The 21,113-nt window shown below is 34.6% G+C and overlaps 1 protein-coding gene across 1 annotated transcript in view; it reads left to right on the top strand.

The window, feature by feature from the left end:
- STK17B (serine/threonine kinase 17b) overlaps positions 1-21,113 on the top strand; it is a 37,425-nt gene that overhangs the window by 5,515 nt on the left and 10,797 nt on the right. The window contains exons 2-4 of the mRNA XM_056111905.1: positions 4,343-4,506; positions 12,245-12,457; positions 20,275-20,419. Of these exons, the coding sequence (XP_055967880.1) occupies positions 4,385-4,506; positions 12,245-12,457; positions 20,275-20,419 (480 nt within the window). The 5' untranslated portion in view covers positions 4,343-4,384. The remainder of the gene's footprint in view (positions 1-4,342; positions 4,507-12,244; positions 12,458-20,274; positions 20,420-21,113) is intronic.

The raw sequence follows: 21,113 nt of genomic DNA, 5'->3' as shown, positions 1-21,113 counted from the left end.
AAAAGAAAAGATTTTGTGTTATATATTTTTCAAATTGCTAACTTCCCAACACACCTTTCAACTCTGTAGTCATACAACTTCTGGTGCTATATTCATTCATTATGATGATTTAACAACAGTATGTATGAGTGAAAGGAGAAAGTTTTTATGGTGAAAAATTAAACATAAGCCAATATTTAGTATTTAAGAATCATATTAAGTAGTTTGATTAATAAGCTTCTGTTATATTATCATTGGGCTGGAGCGATAGCACAGCGGGTAGGGCGTTCGCCTTACAAGCGGCCAACATGGCCGACCCGAGTTCGATTCCTCCGCCCCTCTCGGAGAGCCCGGCAAGCTACCGAGAGTATTCGATATGCCAGACACAGTAACAACAAAGTCTCCAATGGAGACGTTACTAGGCCCGCTCCAGCAAATCGATGATCAACGGGAGGGCCTTTACCTTTTACCTTTTATATTATCATTATTAATTTAAATAATTTAAAATATAGACATTTTTCTAAAATAGCTAGCAAATAATATTCATTACAGAATTTAACATATATGTAGGGTTCCCAGAATGAGTGAATTTTCCTAAGTTGATACATAATAAAGAAACGTCTTAAATTTATAAGTTGTTATAACATTATATGAAATTATAAATGTAGATTAATTCAGAATTTTCTAAATGTTTTATTTTTCTGTGCAGCTTTAAACAAAGTAGTAATTCTTGCTTAGCATACACCTGAAATGCTTATATGGTCTCTGCATAAGAAGTGACATATTATTTGGATAATGAGCACCATCTGCTTTATATAAACGTAGAGAAAAGCTCGAGGCCTTAAAAAACCTGAGCAATAAAAATTCTTGAACTTTTGACCAAGAAACTCTTACCATGTAAAAAGATACGTTTTTCTGTTTTAAATGGGCAAGTTTCTGCACTTAGGTCTAGTCATATATATTCACAATCATTTCTTTTATCCTAAAACATTTATTGGTTTTTGTTGATTATAAAATACTATCTGCATAGCATAGATAACTTGTAAACAGAGAAGTGTGAATTTTCTTGTGTCCCACCATCAACCGTAATTGTTATTAACATCCTGCTCTAGTTTTCCAGTTTTTATTTCCATTTGCTATTATTTCACTTTTCCCACAAAATTATCAGGCTGGGTATAAGGCTTTGTGTTTCCATTTTTCACTTCTATTAGTGTTAAATATTTTTTAAAGTACAAATTTTGTTTCACATATATAACCTATTTAGGTATTTTAATTATTTATTATTAAATTTAGTGACTCATTTATTCAACGGGTAATTTATTTTTTCACTATTCTAAGTAACTCGTCATTGAACATAGAACTTTGACTGCATGCAAGACCAAATTGACTCCTTTGAAACTTAAGAAAATTCTTATTCATAATATATGGGTGTGTATATATATGTCTTACTAGACATTTTTGTGAATGGATCCTTTTGTGTAGTATATTACAGTATGAGATAAACATTTTAGATTCTAGAAGCAGAGAAAGCGAACATCTTAGAATCAATAGCTTATTCTGTTTGGTTGAATTGGACTTTTGTTCTCATAACTCCAAAGTCTTACTTGATGAGCAGTGTTGTGAATATAGTTAAATTTATATCTGTGATACAGGCACATGCTTTCTGTCTGTATGCATGCATATAGAATAAATGTATTCGTAACTGCATGTATTAATTTTTGATTTACAAAGTGTCTAAAAGTCAGAAGATTACATGAAAAGAAAGCCAAATTGAGCATAGAAAGTTAGATCTGTGTTGATTTTTTTTTTCATTTGTCTTTGAGCCACACTTGATTATTCCTGTCTTATTCCTGTCTCTGTGCGCAGACATCACTCCTGGCAGTGCTCACATGGGGTGCTGGGGATAGAACTGGGGTCTGCAGGATATTAGGCAATCACCCTACCTGCTGTACTATCTTTCTACCCTCCCCCCATTGTTGATTATTTAAGAAAGGCGTATCTGTTGAATGAAGCAATGCTATCAAAACTAAGAAAGTGTGTAACTAGCTTATCAAAACAGTAAAAAAGGGGAGACTTGTAAATTTTTTAAAAATTTTACTTATTTGTTTTTGTTGTTTTGGGCAACACTGGCCTGTGCTGAGGGCTTACTCCTGACTTTGTATTCAAGAATCATTGCTGGTGGGGTGCTGGTCCTATGTGCAGCAGGTACCTAACTCTCTAGCCTGGAAATTTATATTTTAACCAACTTAGATTTGTGGACACAGCTTGTTCAACTAAGTGTACTGCTAAATGATGACAGACTGGAGTGTCTCGTTGGGTAGAATATCAACAGTATTTATTGAGCAATTGTGATGTATTCTCCTGGGACTATATTTAATTAATATTTTTGTTTCTAGTATGTAGAGCTCTGATAGATTCTGTTGTCACATACTTTAAAGGCACAAGAATTGAAAGTTTTCTCACTGGTAATTATGGAAATGCAAAGTAAATCATAATAAAATTTCATTTTAACCTTCATCATTCTAGAATAGTTAGAATTACAAGTCTAAAGCAGTAGTTGGCAGAACGTAATAAGCCATCCCACTCAGTGCTTATGGGAATGTTAACTGGGAATGGACCAAAGGGGACTAGCTTCAACTGTTCCTATCTCTTTTTTTAAATAGAATATGGCAAAGTATGATAAATAATATTTTAAATCAATATTATGGTCTTTGTATTCATTCCTTCCTATGCATTTGAAAGATTTTATTTTGTGATTTTCCCATCTCTGAGGTGATTTTGTTTTTTTTAAACTAAATATATACGTTTACTAAATTACTATAGCAAATTAATACAGATGGAGTAATTTAAACACCAGAAATTTTTTTTCTTACAACTCAGGAAAGGAAAAGTCTGAGTTAAAGGGGTTGCCAAGGTGAGTTCTTCAGACTCTTTACCAGGCTTGTAGTTGATCTCTCCTTCCAATGTCCTCACATGCTCTTCCCTATGTATTTTTTTTGCTAAATCTTTTTTTAAAAAGTTCAAATTCTGTTGGATTAGTGCCCACCTCATCTCCCTAATTTCAATTTCAATTTATTTTTTCAAGGCCCTCCCAATGCAGTTGCTTTCTGATTTCTCTTTCTGAGGTGCTGGGATGTTAGGACTTCAGCAAGAATTTTGAGGGAAGAGACACATGCCCACTATTGCGGGAGTGAATTTCAATAGTTCAGTTAAGGTATTTTAACTGGTGGAGTAATAAATAAAATTTAGATCTAGATGTATATGTTCATCTAAACTTTTTTTTAAAATGCTTTGCTTTACTGTTACCCTCAAATTGCTATAGATGTACTCCCAAACTGTGGTAAGGTTTTGTTTTCCAAAGATAAGAGGATTAGGAGGGGAAAAACACCGATTTAAGAATAAACCTGAGAAAAGACTATAAACTGAATATACTGAACTCTCATCACCGTTTAATAGATAGGTTGAGTAAAGTTGGCATTATAAACTTAGGTGGATAAAGAAACTGTACACCTCAGGTAGGTAGTAAAAGGTAAAAAATCATTGCAAAAAAGGAATAAAAGCCTAAGAGTGCTAGAGGAATGGTGGATCTTTTATTAGTCACACATGCTGAAAATCAGTATCTTGATATTCATGTTCTATAATAGTAATTTGATGTTAAAATCGAATACAAATATGCATACAAATATCACATAGTTGCAGATAATTATGAACTTCAACTCTAGACTAGAACTATAGGATAAGGTTTTCTCTAGTCCTCTGACAAAATTATAGAGTTCTTAAAACATTGGCCGCCTCTTATGATGGGGCCTGCCAGAAGAAAGAAACTCTAAGAAAAGATTCTGAATTTAGTATTGAAACATAGACTGTTTGTGAAACAAATTCTAGTTTTTGTTGTCATTTAGATGTCAATAATTCAACTCAAAAAAGATGAATTCGCCATGAAATTTGTTTGGTCTTGTGAAATTTAACTTTAAAATAATCATTACCTTGAGAGGTTAGATTACCTTGTTTTAAAAAGTTGTATCAGTAGTAAGAATTCATAGGTTATATGACTACTACTATTTTGCTGTAACTATTTAGGTGTGGGACGTTATACAGGATTTTTATAGTTATTTTTTAAACTTAAATAAAGTCAGTAATTTTGTTCAAGTTCTGTAGACATGTTATAATTTTATTTGCGCTTTTTTTGGGGTTCCCCTCCTTAAATATTCTTCTTCCTTTTCTGTTTTTTTTTGGTTCATTCTTATAGCTATATTTGGAGTTGTATAATACGACAGGTGTATAATGCATATCCTGTCTGAGATAACATCTGTTTTTCTTAATTACATTACAGTTATATCATGTATTCTTTTTTTTATGATAGGTAAAAATAAGTCACTGAAGAGGTCTCTGGGAATCGTCTAACATGTCGCGGAGAAGATATGATTGTCGAAGTATTTCAGGCTTACTAACAACAACTCCTCAAACTCCACTGAAAATGGAAAACTTTAATAATTTTTATACACTTTCATCTAAGGAGTTAGGAAGGTAAGAGAACATTATGATATATAGTATACATTACATACATGCTATTTAATTTTATATTTTGTGTTCTGTACTTCTGTAAAACTCATTTGATCATTATTTAACAGCAATTAGAAAGAAGTCTTTATCTCTACTCTTATTATCCAGGGTCTAACCTTAAATGCCTCAGACATCAAACCTCTGGAGAGTTACTGGTGTTGGTATGATAATGTCCTCCCACGCCTCAGCATTAGATGTCATAGTTCTTATTGGAGACTGAGCATGGGAACAGGCAGCCTATCTACATCCACACTCCACTCTTCATGAACTTCATGACCTCAGTTCAATTTCTGTGTCTTTTAACACTGTAATTTTCTCATTTGAAAATTGGGAATGAACATACACTTGTGGGAATTAAGTTAATTAATATTTGTAAAGTGCTTAATATATAGTGGTATGTGTTTTTTATTAAATATAAAGTGGGATCTTTTGCTGGGTTTTAAAATATGGATAGCCTCCTGCTCTGCTTTCCTAAATTAAACAGATAAAATTGAGTCTTATTTGATAAATAATGCATGGTCTGTAAGTAAAATCTTGTAACATATACTTTGTTAATTTGTTTTGACTTAAGCAAAGTATAAATTCCTTAAAGCCTACAAACCTGAAACTTTTTTTATTAGTGAAACACAATGAGGTACAGTTGTAGACTTACAAATTTTTGTGCTTGGGTTTTAGTTATACAGTGATCAAGTACCCATTTCTCCACCAGTGCTCATTTTCCACCTCCACGGGTCCCAGTATCCCTCCCAGTCCCCTACCCCCCTATCCCACCCTCCCTTTATGGCAGGGAATTCCCTTTTGTTCTCTCTCCTTTTGGGTGTTGTGGTTTGCAAAAGAGGCATTGAGTGGCAATCATGTTTGGTCTATAGTCTACTTTCAGCATGCTTCTCCCATCCTGGGAGGATCCTCCAGACACCCTTTATTTGGTGCTCCCTTCTCTGTCTGAGCTCCCTTTTCCTCTAACATGTGTGACTGGCCTCCAAGCCATGGAGCAAAATTCCTGGTACTAATCTCAGCCACTCTTGGGTGTTAGTCTCCCTTTTTGTTGCTTTATGTTCCTCAGATGAATGCAATCTTTCTGTGTCTATCCCGCTCTTTCTGACTCATTTCGCTTAACATGATACTTTCCATGTAGTACCACTTGTATGTAAATTTCATGACTTCATATTTTCTAACAGCTGCATACTACTCCATTGTGTAGATGTACCAAAGTTTCTTTCTTTCTTTCTTTCTCTTCTCAGGCACTCAGGTTTTTTCCAGATTCTGGCTATTGTAAAGAGTGCTGCAATGAACAAACAAGTGCAGATGTCACTTTGACTATATATTTTTTGCCTCTCTGGGATGTATTCCCAGGAGTGGTATTGCTGTGTCAAATGGGAGCTCAATTTCTAATTTTTTGAGAATCCAAACCCAAAACATTTTAATATACATTAAACTGAAAAATATATTAATCTATTTAAGACATAGATAGCACCTTTTGAGTTTTAAAAATAGTTAACAAGAAGAAAAGTATGGCAGTTTCTACAGTTTGATTTTAGTTCTGGAGATAAATATTTTTGACATAGTTAAATGGTTTGCCAAGTCCATATTGTATTGCTAGATATAGTAAAATAATAAAATTCATTTTTATCTTTGGAAATTTCAATGTAAAAAAATTGAACAAAACGAAAACATAGTTCTGTACTTGGCCTTTTGTGTTTTCTTTTACTCTTGTGTGTTGCAAGATAAGGGTAATAACATCCACTTCTTTTGATTAGGCACTAAATGTGGAAGCATATTTCTTAATTGCTGCATAGTCGATGTGAAAAATAATGGGCTTTTAGTGGTATATGAAAATATATATTAAAACCTACCAGAACGTTGTAGAAATTCTTTAGTTCTAAGACTTTTTTTCATTAATCGTTAAGTTTGTTTTTCATGTCTCTTGGTCATGTTGAATAGTCATAGAATCTACACTGCAAGGACTCCAGTAGTCAGTGTTCTGTAAAATTTGACTTTTTCCTGACTCTGCTAGGGGGGATCCATATATGCAGTGTCAGGGAGCAGACTCTGGTTGTCTGTATGTGAGGCGAGCACCTTACCTGCTGTACTGTTTCTCCAACTTCTCTGCAGACAGTTTTTTATGCAGTGCAGCAATGTTTTATCATAATTTTACAGACAAACTGTTTAGCTTTGGTTTGATTATATTTGGGGGTGAGTGTGGGGGTGGGATATGTGTTTTGGTCACAGGCTTAGGCCACCTGCTCAGGGCTTAGGGATCACTGCTGGTGGTTCTTGGGAAGCAATTTTTGGTGCCAGGAATGTGATCTTGGGTCACCTGCGTGCAAAGCAAATGCCTTACCTCTTCTACTCCCTCACAGGCCCTGGCCTTATTTTAAATGCTTCAGTGCTGAAACTCTGACTGCCTTAGAATGAGTTCCATTTTGTGGGCACCTCATAGGTTCTGCCTTTTACTTTGCTGATATTTACCCAGAAGACACTTCTGGTTTTTTTTTTTGGTAGTGGGGTGGGGTGGGTGTGGGAAGGTTTAGATTTTTGTCCACACCTGGAAGTGTTCAGGGTTTACTCCTGGCTCTCTGTTCACGGGTCCCTCCTGGCGGTGCTCAGGGCTTTCTCCTGACTCTGTGCTCAAGGATCACTCTGGCAGGGCTCAGGGGACCATTTGTTATGACAGGGAACAAACTCAGGTCGTGCAAGGCAAGCTCTTCCACCGCTGTGCTGTTGCTCTAAGCCTGACAGTACTGGGATTACAGTGTGCAAATCCCTTTTCGACTGAATATGACTAAACAGTGCCAGTTTCCTTAACTGTTCGTCATATGATCTGATTTCTAGGCAGTCCTTGATTACACTCTTCTGGACCAAACAGGATTAAGATCAGGGGATCTACAATAGCTGTAATATTGTTATTGTATTACCATCTAGAATACAAAAACTTAATTGAGATAGTCTAATATTCCATTAGAAGTTATCTTCGTTTCTAAGGTCATGTCAGATATGTATTATGTAATATATTAATAAAACCAAACTGGAACTCAAGTCTTTGCTTTGAATATAAATTTATGATCTGCCTAATTGAGTGGATTGCCTTTCTTTATGATGAGAAGGTAATTAAATACGCATCACATACATATGTATGCATGTGAATGTAATGTGTAAGTAAATAGTACATACAGAAAAGGCATTCTTTTTTGATTTTTAAGTTACTGTTTTGATGGTTAAATTGACATGTCTTTGTTTTATTAAGTTTGAAAAATAAGAGATATTATGAGAGGTCTAAAACCTATAAAATATTTTCTTTGAGAGTTCTGGAGAACTTAAAATTTAGTGAAGGTAATATTACTAATTCTAAATTGTTTTACACCAAGTTGTCAGAATACCCATACTCTAGATTCAAGCATACTTTTAAATATTTTAGAGACAAAATTCATGATAGAATCTGTTTAGAACATTCACCTTCTAATATTCTGTTTTCTAATATCTTCATGAAAGAGACTTAGCATTTTTAAATTGATAATGCTAATGACTCATATGGTAAATATTGATCTAATTCATAAGCCTTGGTACTTGGAAATCATGATTTTTCATCTGTTAAAAAACTTGCTCTAAATTCTTATAATTTTAACATACAGTACTTTTGCAAATTGCAGTTAGTCTTGTTTCACCTGAGACTTGTACATTTTGTAATTGAATGTGTCTGTCTATGTTTATGTATATTTGTATACATAAAGTTATTCTAACATGTGGTTAGGACAAAGTTATCTTTTGAAATGCATTTTTAAGATGCTTTAGGTTTTATTTTTCTATAGCAAACTGAAAAAACATATGTAAAAGTCAGCAGCTCATTTTTTATTCTCCTCAAAAGAACTTTACGTTGCTTCTGTTTTTTCACGTTTGCTAAGTTTCTTCCACCCTTCCCCAAGGGAGGCAAGGTTTCGTAGGCCTTCTTGTGGTTAGATGGGTGAGGCAGATACAGAAATAAGCGTCAGCTTCCTTTGTGGCTTACCCTCCCCCTCCTCTCACATTTTATTGTCTTCTAGAATGCAGAAGGGTAACTGCTAGATCTTTTCACTGCTGGGAAAGCTAGTCATCCTTGCCTTTTTAGGATATGAAATATTGCTGTTTATAGGGTTTTACATTTTTTAAAGTTTCTATTAAATTTGATACAGGAGCATATTTGTTCAAACTTGACATTTGAACATATCAGATTTGATACTTCTAAACCACAAATAGCTTTTTAAATATAGAGCAAATGTGTGTGTGTGTGTGTGTGTGTGTGTGTGTGTGTGTGTGTGTGTGGCGGGGGGAGGAGGGACCCAGACAGTGCTTTAGGGACCATTTCTGGGAGCTAAGTATTGAACTTGGGATTTTCCACATATAAACATGCATGTCTGACCCTGATGTGTCTCCCTAACCCCAGAAATATTTACCTTACTTGGGGCTGGAGCAGTAGTACAGGTGGTAGGGAATTTGCCTTGCATGCAGCCAACCCAGGTTCGATTCCCAGCATCCCATATGGTCCACCGAGCACTGCCAGGGGTAATTCCTGAGTGCAAAGCCAGGAGTAACCCCTGTGCATTGCTGGTGTGACTCAAAAAGCAAAAAGCAAAGAAATAGAAATATTTACCTTACTTAACAGTATTTAGTGAATATGTAAAATTTTAGTGGACTCTCAATATCTAAAAAAGTAGATGTTTTGATTGTGGGCTACAAAATAGGATAACATATGGTTCATTCATCAAATATTTTAGTTATGTAAGTTAGCAAAACATAGATTTTATAGTTCATAGCACATGTGGGACTTTTACTTGGTAATTATATTGAATAATTACCATTTGGTCACATGAATTAATGGATACTCTTTATGAAAACTTTTTGACAATAAAAACACTTTTTATCAAAGTTTTTATTTTATTTACTCTTTTTTTCCCCTGATAAAATTCTGGTATATAATCATAAAACTACAATAAAATTGTCACAAATATTTTTGGCAGGTAATTTTGTCCGCTGGTATGTTTTCTAAATGTACAAAGTGAGTATCTCCATGAAATAAAAAAAAAACTCTCTCTTGATAACTTTTTGCTTCTACATACAAAAATTGAAAAAAGTGAATTACACTTTAAAAATACTAAAACTGGAATTAAAATGATGGTACAGATGGCAAGGCACTTGACTTGCATGCAGCAAACCCATTTGCTATCTGGCACTATATATGGTCTTCCAAATTCTATGAGGAATGACTTCTGAGCACACAGCAAGGAGTAATCTCTAAACATAACAAGTGTGGCCAAAAGACTGACACAACACGTAAAACCTATCATAAAGGGAGGACATTTTTGTATTAATGGTAAGAGAAAATTAGGAATTCGTCTTCTATAGTTTAATGTTTATAGTATTTTTAATATTTTTTGTGACTCATTTAGTCTTAATCTGCATGTTTATCCAGTATAAAATCTATAGAACAGGTTGGAAAATAGTCTCGTAGTCAGAATGCATGTACCTGATCTACGTTTGGTCCTTAGCACCATGATTCCCTGAGCATTTCCAGGTGTAATTCTGGAGGCAACCACTGCCAGATATGGCCCTGGAAACCCTGAAGATACTGCTGGGGTGGTATCTGACATCACATGCCCCAAACATCCTCACATCTTCAAGTGCTTGCATTGAACTACCAGCCTGGTGAGCCAAGAATTTTGGGGCCACCAAGCCCTCTAAACACTACTTGGGAGCTCTCACCCCCTCAAAAAACACAGTAAATAACATCGATTAAACTTATTATTTGAGTGCAAACTAAAGAAAATGATTGACTTTTCTCTGATCTTCAAAATGCATTCCTTTTGCTATGGTGGGAAACTAATCTACAGTTAATTAAAATGTCCCCTGGACTGGATAGATATTATAGCAGATAATGAGCTTGCTTTGCATACAGCAGACCCCAGCTGAATCCCCAGTGCTGCATGTGATGCCATGAGCACCACCAGGAGGGATCTCAGAGCCCAGAGCCAGGAGTAAGCCCTGAGTGAAGCTGCTCAAACACCAAAACACAAACCCAAAAAAAATTAAATTCTTCAAGTTATAATTGAAAACCTCTTTTCAAAGAATTAGGTTTGGTAGTCAGATTACTAAACTGATGTATATTTTGATCAATGTAGAGGAGTAAAATTATACTTTGGCCATTTTCTAAACTTACGTAACTATATTATTCTTTTCAGCTTTGTTTTTAATGTTTTTTATTGCCTTCAATCTGGAGAAAATCTGCAAAATAAAGAATGGGAATAATTGTTATCTTGTTCATGAGCAATATAAAAGCAATTTACCTTGTCCCACCTCCACTATAAAATTACAAATGTATAAAAAATAACTTTATAAGCACCAGATAGTCCATATTAAATGAATATTGTAAGAGAAAGAGACAAGAATAGTTGTGGAACAAAAGCTATTGTCTGAGGATACTTCATTTATATTTTTTAGTGCCTAGAGAACAAATGTCATCTCAATTTTTGATCCACTTGCTTCAGGCTTAGAAGTTTATGGATTGGATTCAGAATATTAAAACCCTTTGGATTGTATGTAAAACTAAGGGAATATACACTTTTTCTGGATAGACAAGTCAATAGTTTTTATTGGTTTTTAAAAATAGTCTAAGAATAGCTTTTCAGTCTTTTGAAATCTGAATTTTGGATGACTATAGACTTAGAATACACACATTTGCCAATGTGTTAAAAATTTTGGTTAAGATGTTGAGTAGTAATATATTAAAACAGAAAACTCATACTTATTCCTGAAATGATGAACATGACTGAACCTGAATATTTTTATATAGCTGTTTCTAGTCATTAGTTTTCTTAGTAGATCAGGAAATATCTCTGGATATGCCTTTGGTATCTATTATCAATTTCACTGCCAGAGCAATACTAAGATATAGTGATTAAAAATAGCTGACAAATTGAGATACTAAAATCTCAGACTTTTATTTTATTTTTTTGCTTTTTGGGTCACACCCGGCAATTCACAGGAGTTACTCCTGGCTCTGCACTCAGGAATCACCCCCTGTCGGTGCTCAGGGGACCATATGGGATGCTGGGAATCGAACATGGGTCAGCCGCGTACAAGGCAAATGCCCTAATCGCTGTGCTATTGCTCCAGCCCCTAAAACCTCAAACTTTTAAAATGGTGATGAAAGGCAAAGTCATTGCACTTAAAAACATTAAGTACCCATTTTTGCATTTATTTAAAAATTTATTTAAAATTTTTATTTTAAATAATGATTAAGAAAGAAGAAAGTGATGAAGAAGAAGAAAATGATTTTGATTAAAAAGTTATTGTGATGTCCCATTCAGAGTATGATCTTTGGAAGTAGCACACAGCTTTTGGTGTCTGCAAAACAGAATAGTAGTGTCTACGGCTGTTATGCGTTGTATCATATGATATGTATCATATTAATACTAAAAAAATTATTTTACATATAGCATAATATATAATTATAATTCTGCTATTACATTTGCTATTAACATTTTTATGTTAATAATACTATAAGTGTTGTAGTTTCATTTGTGATTTGATTCAGTTAAGAAAGCAAAGTTACATTCCTAATGACATTAATGTTGGAAAGAAATGATACATTAGGGGAGAAACAGTTATTTGTATTAAATTAATATTGTTCTCTATGGAAAGTTAAAATTCATTGTTATCTTTTTTTTCCCAGAGGAAAATTTGCTGTGGTTAGACAATGTATATCAAAATCTACTGGCCAAGAGTATGCTGCAAAATTTCTGAAAAAGAGAAGACGAGGACAAGATTGTCGTGCAGAAATTCTACATGAGATTGCTGTACTCGAATTGGCAAAATCATGCCCTCGTGTGATTAATCTTCATGAAGTCTATGAAAATACCAGTGAAATTATTTTGGTTTTGGAATAGTAAGTATACACTGTAAATTTATAGTCTCTTAATTTATGGGGTAAGCTAGCTGGAACTATCAAGAATAATAATGATAAAATAATAAAATAAAATAACTGATAAAAGTACAAAGTGAATTTGTGAAGATTTCTGTCAATAAACATTAGGACATTAGTTTATTATTATTATTAGTTTATATGAAAAGATTTTCACAAGGTTAAATGGACAGCCTCACACATAGTACACACAAACTAATCCATATAAACGAATGACACAGTGTTTGAGCATACTTTTATTATAAAAAACTGATAAAGTTCCTACATAGCAATCTGATAGGCATGTAGAGTTAAAATCATTTATATATTTTGTCCATATGTTTGAAAAAGACACATGCAAGGAAATAACTCAGTGAGATAAAAAGATAAACTTTTTAATAAACAGTGTTTATTAAAGAAACATTTATTTAGTATTTTGTGATGTACAAAACACTATTGGGAATTGTAACAGTGAGAAATAACATTTATACCTTCTGGAAAATTAGTGAAAGTTGAAAACATCCAAATGTTCACCATCAGTTCTAGGTTTGATTCTAACCAAAGTTTTTAATTCTAAATAATGCCTTACTGCATTTATTATATGCATGATTCATTTTGATATGTAAAATACATATTTGAAAACCAGTTACAACAGAAATCATAAATTTACTTTCAGTATACTCATTCTTACATTACAATTAAATTGTTTTATAATAAAGAGATGAATATTTTATAAAGTAGAATTATAAGTGTATTATTTATAATGGCTGATCTTCACCATTACATTTTGAAAATAAAACTATAATAGCTTGATTCAGTTATTTGTAGGGTAAAATACATTTGCTTATATATTTATAAAAATATGTGGCAGAAATATTTTTACTGAGAAAATTTTGTTGCTTGGAGTCAACTTGTAAATGAAGTTATTTTACTAAGTGTTAAACTTGCAAATATTTAAAAGCGAATAGTACTTTAATGTACCAGAAGATCAGATAACCATTCAGGTATGGCACAGTTAAATAAGAATTGCAGAAAATCCAGAATACTGTCATTGTCCACTGTCCTCCCCGTTGTTCATCGATTTGCTTGAGCAGGCCCAGTAATGTCTCCATGTGAGACTTGCTGTTACTGTGTTTGGCATATCTAATACACCACTGGGAGCTTGCCAGGCTTTGCCGTGCGGGCGAGATACTTGGTAGCTTACTGGGCTCTCTGAGAGGGGCAGAGGAATCGAATCTGGCTCAGCAGGCTGGCTGGGCACAAGGCAAATGCCCTACCACTGTGCTATCACTCCAGCCCAAACAAACACTGTCCTCCCGTTGTTTATTGATTTGCTCAAGCGGGCCCAGTAACGCCTCCATTGTGACACTTGTTGTTACTGTGTTTTGGCATAATGAATACGTCACGAGTAGCTTGCCAGGCTTGGCCATGCGGGCAAAGATACTCTCGGTAGCTTGCCAGGCTCTCCGAGAGGGGCAGAGGAATCGAACCCGACTTGGCCACACTGGCTGCGCGCAAGGCAAACGACCTACCCGCTGTGCTATTGCTCCAGCCCATGATTTTTTTTTTGATTTTTTTTAATTTAATTTTTTTTAATTAGTGAAACACCATGAGGTACAGTTATAGACTTATAAATTTTTGTGCTTGGGTTTCAGTTATACAATGATCAAGTACCCATCCCTCCACCAGTGCCCATCCTCCACCACCATGGGTCAGCCCATGATTTTTTTTTATTTTTTAAAATACATATGCAATTAATGTTGAAGCGATAGCATTATGTGATTAATATATGTGATTAATGCTGGAGTGAGAGCACAGCTGTAGGGCGTTTGCCTTGCATGCGACAGACCTGGCCGACCTGTGTTCGATTCCTCTGCCCCTCTAGGAGAGCCTGGCAAGCTACCAAGAATATCTTGCCCTCACGGTAAAGCCTGGCAAGCTACCTGTGACGTTTTCCATATGCCAAACAAGTGTCACAATGGAGATGTTACTGGTCCTGTTCGAGCAAATCAATGAACAACAGGAGGACAGTGACAGTGACAGATAACATGTGATTGATTCTTTAGCTGACCTTTGAAAAATTATCTGCTTAAGTAGCATATGCTTATTTGAAGTATCTGAGAAGCAGCTGATTTTGCAGAAGCATTAACAGAATATATCAAGATGAATATACCACATTCATAAAATTTTCTCATGGGACTTGACCTGGTAGCAGCAACAGAGTACATCAAAAAGCTTTGACAGTTTATAAGTATAGACTTTTAAAAAAATTTTCCTTCAAGATTTATTAAGCTGGCATTCTTTTTTATGTATTCTGTTTTGGGTTTGGGGGGAGACCACACCCAGCAGTGCTCAGGAGTAATTCCCCAGTGTTCAGTTACTCCTGACTCTGCACTGGGGAATTACTCCTGGCTGTGCTCAGCTACTAGATGAGATGCTGGGGATCAAACCTGGGAAGCCTTGTGCACGTCAGATGCCCTACCAGCGATATTATATAGCTCTGGCCCCTAAGCTGTCATTCTTCTATAAGTTCTTCTATAAGAACTGCTTTCCCTTTTCCTTTTAAAGTATCACTGGATTAATTTTTTTAATTAATACATTACAGTAATTTCCATTAATTATCCTGAATTTATCCAGGGTGCTATTTCATGTTACTTCCTGTCTTCTTTTTGTTGTGAGATTAGTACAGTTTGTGAATTTTTGCTTTATGGTACACAAAGATTTCCAGAGTCACCTTGAATATTTTTCTTCCCTGTTATCAACTGTCTCTCAAAAAAGTTCTGGTTCTTTTAATAGTGAGTGGTATTTAGAAACCAAGATAGAGGAGCTGGACTTGCTCATTGTTTCTGAAGTATTATATGTGGTGCTGAGGATTGAATTTAGGTGACCATGTGCAGATGACCTCCCCACTGGATTTTCATCCAACCTGTGCCTGTTAAATATCTCTGAGAAAAACTTACGAACCCTGGAAGGAAGAACAGGGATTGGAGCAAAACATGAAGAATAGAAAGTATCTCCTTTTAGAGTGAGCTCAAATGAATATCTAAACAGTATGTTTCAAGCTAATCATAACAATTTCAATAGCAATTTATATTGGGTCTTTACTGTATATGGTGAGGTCTGTGATAAGTGTTTTTTCTATATTTTCGTTTGTTATTAAGTAATCCTGAAAATTGGGAGACAGGTGTTCACTCTTAGTATGTCCTAAAGACAGAGGAAAAAGAATCCAAGACTAATATTTTACATTTTCAGGTTTCATGTACTTGGTTTCTCCTTAGCACAGAAATAAAACTGTATGATACTCTTATTTATAATAATTAAAATGACTTTCTTTTGAGCACTAAAAATACTCAATCAAAAATTATTTATTATGGTATCCCACAACTCTATGAATATATTTTATAGATAAAGGAGGTGTTAATTTACTGAAAATCTTGAGTTAGTACTCAAATTCATCATTTTGGATATGAAAATACTCATTTTAATTTTGTATTTTAAGCCTGCTTTTATTATGTAAAGGGAACTTTAAAGATGTTCTCTGCTTCCTATTAATTTTTTTGTGAAGTTAGAAAATATGAGAGAAAAAAGAAAATATGAGCGAGAAGAGAGAAAGAAAAGTGAAAGAAAAGGAATCAAATATTCCAAGTAAGGATATGGGTGATTCCAAAACAAAATGTGCCTTTCATATTTATTTTAAAACTGTGCTTCAGAAAGCTATAAAATTCATATAAAAATCTAGATTATATATAAATAAATAGCACATATTTATATTATACATATATAGAATAGAATTTGTATATTCGCTTTATGTGACACTGTTACCATTTTATCATGTTAAAAACACACCAATACATATACATGGACATAAACAATATTTCTAATATTATTGGTTCATGTCTCTCCAGGGTTAAGGTCATCTAGTAGAGGCAATTGAAGTAGCTGAGTATACCTTCCAGGGCAATGATAATGATAATAATAATTAGTGTCTCTCTGACTGTGTATCTGTATTATTTCTTCTGTTTCTGCTCGTGATGGATTGTTTTTTAAAAACCCTGTGTTTCGGTTAGTCACTGCTTCCAGTTTTTGCTAACCTCTGTAATCTGCTTCTTGTGTTATCTGCTCTTTCCTTCTCTTCACTCTTTCTAATTTTCCATTTCCCATAACTCCACCTATGTCACTTGTTTGTGGGAAAATGGCAATTCTACAAAAGTCTGTTGGACTAAAAGGAAAAGGCCAAATTGGTAACATTTTGTTTCATCTTGTTATTGAATCAGATTTTGTTAATCAGTTTTTTTAAAACACCTTAAATATTTTGAGACTACAAATTTAACTTCTGTTCACTAATTTTTAAAGGTAAAGAAATAGAAACTATATGTAAAATGTGGTTACTGTTACTGCATGTTACCATATTTTAAATGTATTACTTTTGTCAGTGCATATGAACCTTTTGTTTTTTAACGATTAATTTGTTTTGCATTTTTGGGTCATACCCAGTGGTTATCAGGACTTACTCTTGGCTCTGCACTCAGGAATTATTCCTAATGGTGCTTTGGGAACCATATGGGATTCTGGGGATCTAGCCTGGGTTGGCTTCGTGCAAGGCAGATGCCCTCCCCACCATCCTATCGCTCTGGCCCTGCATATGAACCTGTCTAAACTGACTGTGATCACTGTGATTGATCTATAACAGAGAAAATACTATTTTAATTTTTTTTAGATTATACTGAGGGAACCAGGGATGTGGCTCAGCTGTTGAGCACTTGCCATGCACGAGCTTGAGTCCTAATTCCATAAAAAATAAAAAATAGTCTTCCATGTATAATGTATTTCTAAAAATGAATTTTAATTTAGCAAAGAATTTTAAAAATGCCTTCAAGAACCAGAGAGATAATACAGGAATTAGGTACCTGCCTTGCATGGGGCCGATATCGGCTTTTTGTTTTTGTTTTTGTTTTGGGGCCACACCTGGTGATGTTCTGGACTTACTCTTGGCTCTTTATTCAGGGATCACTTCCGGAGAGCTCGGGGGACCATATGTGAGGCCAGGGATTGAGACCAGTTGGCCACATGCAAGGCTAGCACCCTACCTATTATACTATCACTCTGGTCCCCTGACCTTAGTTTGAACTCTTTCTGCCCATGGTTCCCTGAGCACTGTCAGGAATGATCCTTGAGCACAAAGCTAGGAATAAGCCCTGTGCACTACTAAGCATAGTCAGAAAAGTTTTTTTTTAAACATTTATTTATTTATTGCTTTTTGGATCACGCCTGGTGATGCTCAGGGGTTACTCCTGGCTGTTGACTCTGGAATTGCTCCTGGTGGTGCTCAGGGGACCATATGGGATGCTGGGAATCGAACCCGGGCCAGCCACATGCAAGGGAAATACCCTACCGCTGTGCTATCATGCCAGCCCCCTACACAGAAAAGTTTTTAAAAAATGTTTAATAAAATTGCTTACAAACTAAGACTCTAACAAGAAGCCCCAGATTCAGAAAGTCTGGATGTTATGTAGATTTGTAATTAGTATTTGTTATTAATTAATACCATTACAAAATACCTTATGTTTATTGAATATTTAAAATGTGACACACTATTATAACTGTAATATGCCTTGATCCTTCAAATATCTTTTGTCATCTGTACCTTATATGGTTTGTCTAAATTAAGTCTCACTGCAACCCAGGTATCTTTATTCATTATGTATCATTTTGTTCGAAGATAGTAAACAGAAGACATACATTTAACTGGCTGGTGTGAGAGCCAGATGCTTCCCAGTCATCTGATCTCAGTAGGTTTCTACAAGCAACCTGTTCTAGCTCTTAGGCCTTAGGAATTGGTTTATATCTGTTCTCAGCTTTGTTTTTTTCTTTTTGTCCCCCTTTTATATCCTGTTTTAAATTTTGAAAGTAGTATAGGGTTTATAAAGTACCTAACAAAGAAGTCATTATAAGATTATAAGTATCATCTCTTTCTGAAAAAATACTTATGATTGCATTAGTAATTTTAGGTGCAGTATTTTTTTGGAGGAATATATTAAAACTTCTTTCTGTTTCTAGAGAATATATTCCACTGAAAGCAATCTCACTAGGAGAAAGGATAAAGGTGTCATTTCATGCTGGCCTGTTAGAGGCTCACTTTCCTCAGGAGATCTCCAGCAGGGCTGTCAGGCAAACCTAGGGACTGCCTGAGGAGATGTTTTAAAGTAACTCTTCATGAAAGATTGTTTTAGATGAATGTGACATTTTGTAATACATTCTAGTGCATTTTATTGGAGTTCACTACTAGAAATTTTTTAGCAAACTAAAATTTTCATATTCAGATTGTGCTTACTGTTAAATCTTGAGAGATATTACAGCTGTCTTAGTTAATTTCTTGGAATTTTCTGGGAGTTTTACAGTTGACTGATGCTGAGTATGTACAATTGGAATTTTTATCCATTGCACGAGTCATTTCCTGAATACTGGAAGTATAAAAGAGCAAGTCCCTGTGGCTTCTGAACATTGTGCTCTAAAAAGATGATCTAATTGCATACTGATTACATCAGTAGTATGGATGGCCACTTATATAACTTTCAAATTTGAGATGACCACTGATTATTTTCTTCTCATGACTCCTGATAGCTATGACATGCTTCCTCTGAACCATCACCAAGACCCCTATTTCTTATTTTCAATTCTTCTGAATACTGTCTAGTCCATTATTCATTCACTTACATATACTCACCACCTTCTGCATTCCAGACACTAGTCTCAGTATTGTCGATGCATTTGTTGATTATTGAAATGATGCAAAGTACATTTCCAAATGTACTTCATATAGTCATAAGTAATTCTTAGTTTTTTTACATAGTGTTTGATTGATAAGTTGGACAAATCTTATTTATATTTTTGTACCCCAAGTCAAAAATCTATCAAGGTCAGCGATACCTTTGGTTTACGAATGGGGAACCTCAAGTGTGTGACCATATAAGCCCGAGTGCTATAAACAGCACATTCAGGACTTAAGTTTACATAATTTTATTATAAACCTTGGAATTTTCCATTTTACATCTATCAATATTCTTTTTAAAATTAGGTTTTGAATTCTGGTCCCAAGCTTACAAAGCTGCAGTGTAGGATATAAGTTAAGAATGCATATTCTTCAAAGTCAGATTCTTGTCTTCTGTCTACTGTGTAACTCCAAGTAGTAAAACAGTTTCATATTTGTTTTTTTTATCATAAATGGTATTATTCATCTAGCTTACAGAATTGTTAGATCAGAAAACATATCTTCATATAAATAAAAAGCATAAAATAGTTCTGCTCATTTTCTAGTTATTTCTATTGCACTGTTGAGACAGTCATACAATGTAAAATAATTTAATGTTATATAATTATTCCAGTATTAATACCCAGAATGTCTTTGTTTTATTCTGTAAAGATTTTTTTCTCTTATATTTTTTCTTTTATTTTTTTCTCTTATATTCCACATCCCTGCCTAAATCCTTAATTGTTTGCATTGTGCATATATCTACATATACAAACACATATTACAGTTTAGATAGTTGTATGTCTTTTACTTGATAGGCATTAACTACTTAAAAGTTGTCATTTCACATCAAGAGTTTTTTTTCTTTAGTTCACATTTAGCAGTGCTCAGGGACTACTACCACCTTTGTGCTTGGGGTTCCCTTGTGGTAGTGCTCTAGGACAATGCAATGCTACAGACCTCCTGCATGCAAACCATGCTTTCAGACTGTTAAGTTATTTTTCCCAGTCAAGGTCAATGACTTTCAAGTTTATATTATTTGAATTTATTCCAGTGCTGCAGGTGGAGAAATTTTCAACTTGTGTTTACCTGAAGTGGCTGAAATGATCTCTGAAAATGACATTATCAGACTCATTAAACAAATACTTGAAGGAGTTTGTTATCTGCATCAGAATAACATTGTACACCTTGATTTGAAGGTAATATAACATGTGACTTTAAATAACGTGGCCCTATTCCTTCTCTGTTCTTGGTAGACTTAATTGCTAGCTGATATAGTAGAAAACAACAGTGGCCTCATGTGCACCGAGGTAGCACTGGGGGTGTTCAGTTTACCTCTGAGCTCCATGCACGTATTTTAGAATTAGTAGGGAGGAGAAAACTGTATGTATGAACAGTTCAAATTAATTACTGGACTCTTAAAAACCATCATTCTTGTATGTTTAATCCTACAATCATTCCACTCTGTCCCACTCTTAGAACTTCGTCTGGTTCCTTCTTGCCTTATAAAAGTCTCTCCCTATAAAATAAAATGATCACTTCTGACCGACCTCCATCTCTGAAGATAAATTTCTTTTGCTCCTATTTTATTCACCTTTCTCTCAAGACTTTAATGTTTTAGTCTCCTCAACCCTTCACCCTCCCAGTTCTCTCTTTCAGACAGATCATCAGACACTTAACATACGCCTTGAAAAGCACTTCAGTCTCTTATTAATAGTCTTTTCCTTTATCTTTTCTCTATAGTCTCCCAAAAACCTTAAATCTGAATTAATATCTATCTTTGTTCCTTCTTGGTGTCCCTGCATGATCTTTTGTCCTTGACTAGCTTCTTTAATAGTAATCATTGTCACATCTCTTCTTAAAACCCAGATCAGTCTCCTGCATTTCAAGTCA

Source organism: Sorex fumeus, unplaced genomic scaffold (assembly GCF_029834395.1).
Source record: "Sorex fumeus unplaced genomic scaffold, SorFum_2.1 ptg000014l, whole genome shotgun sequence".
NCBI classification, from domain to species: Eukaryota; Metazoa; Chordata; class Mammalia; order Eulipotyphla; family Soricidae; genus Sorex; species Sorex fumeus.
The sequence above is the reverse complement of the archived record's forward strand: the minus strand, read 5'-3'. Positions and strand labels throughout refer to the sequence as shown.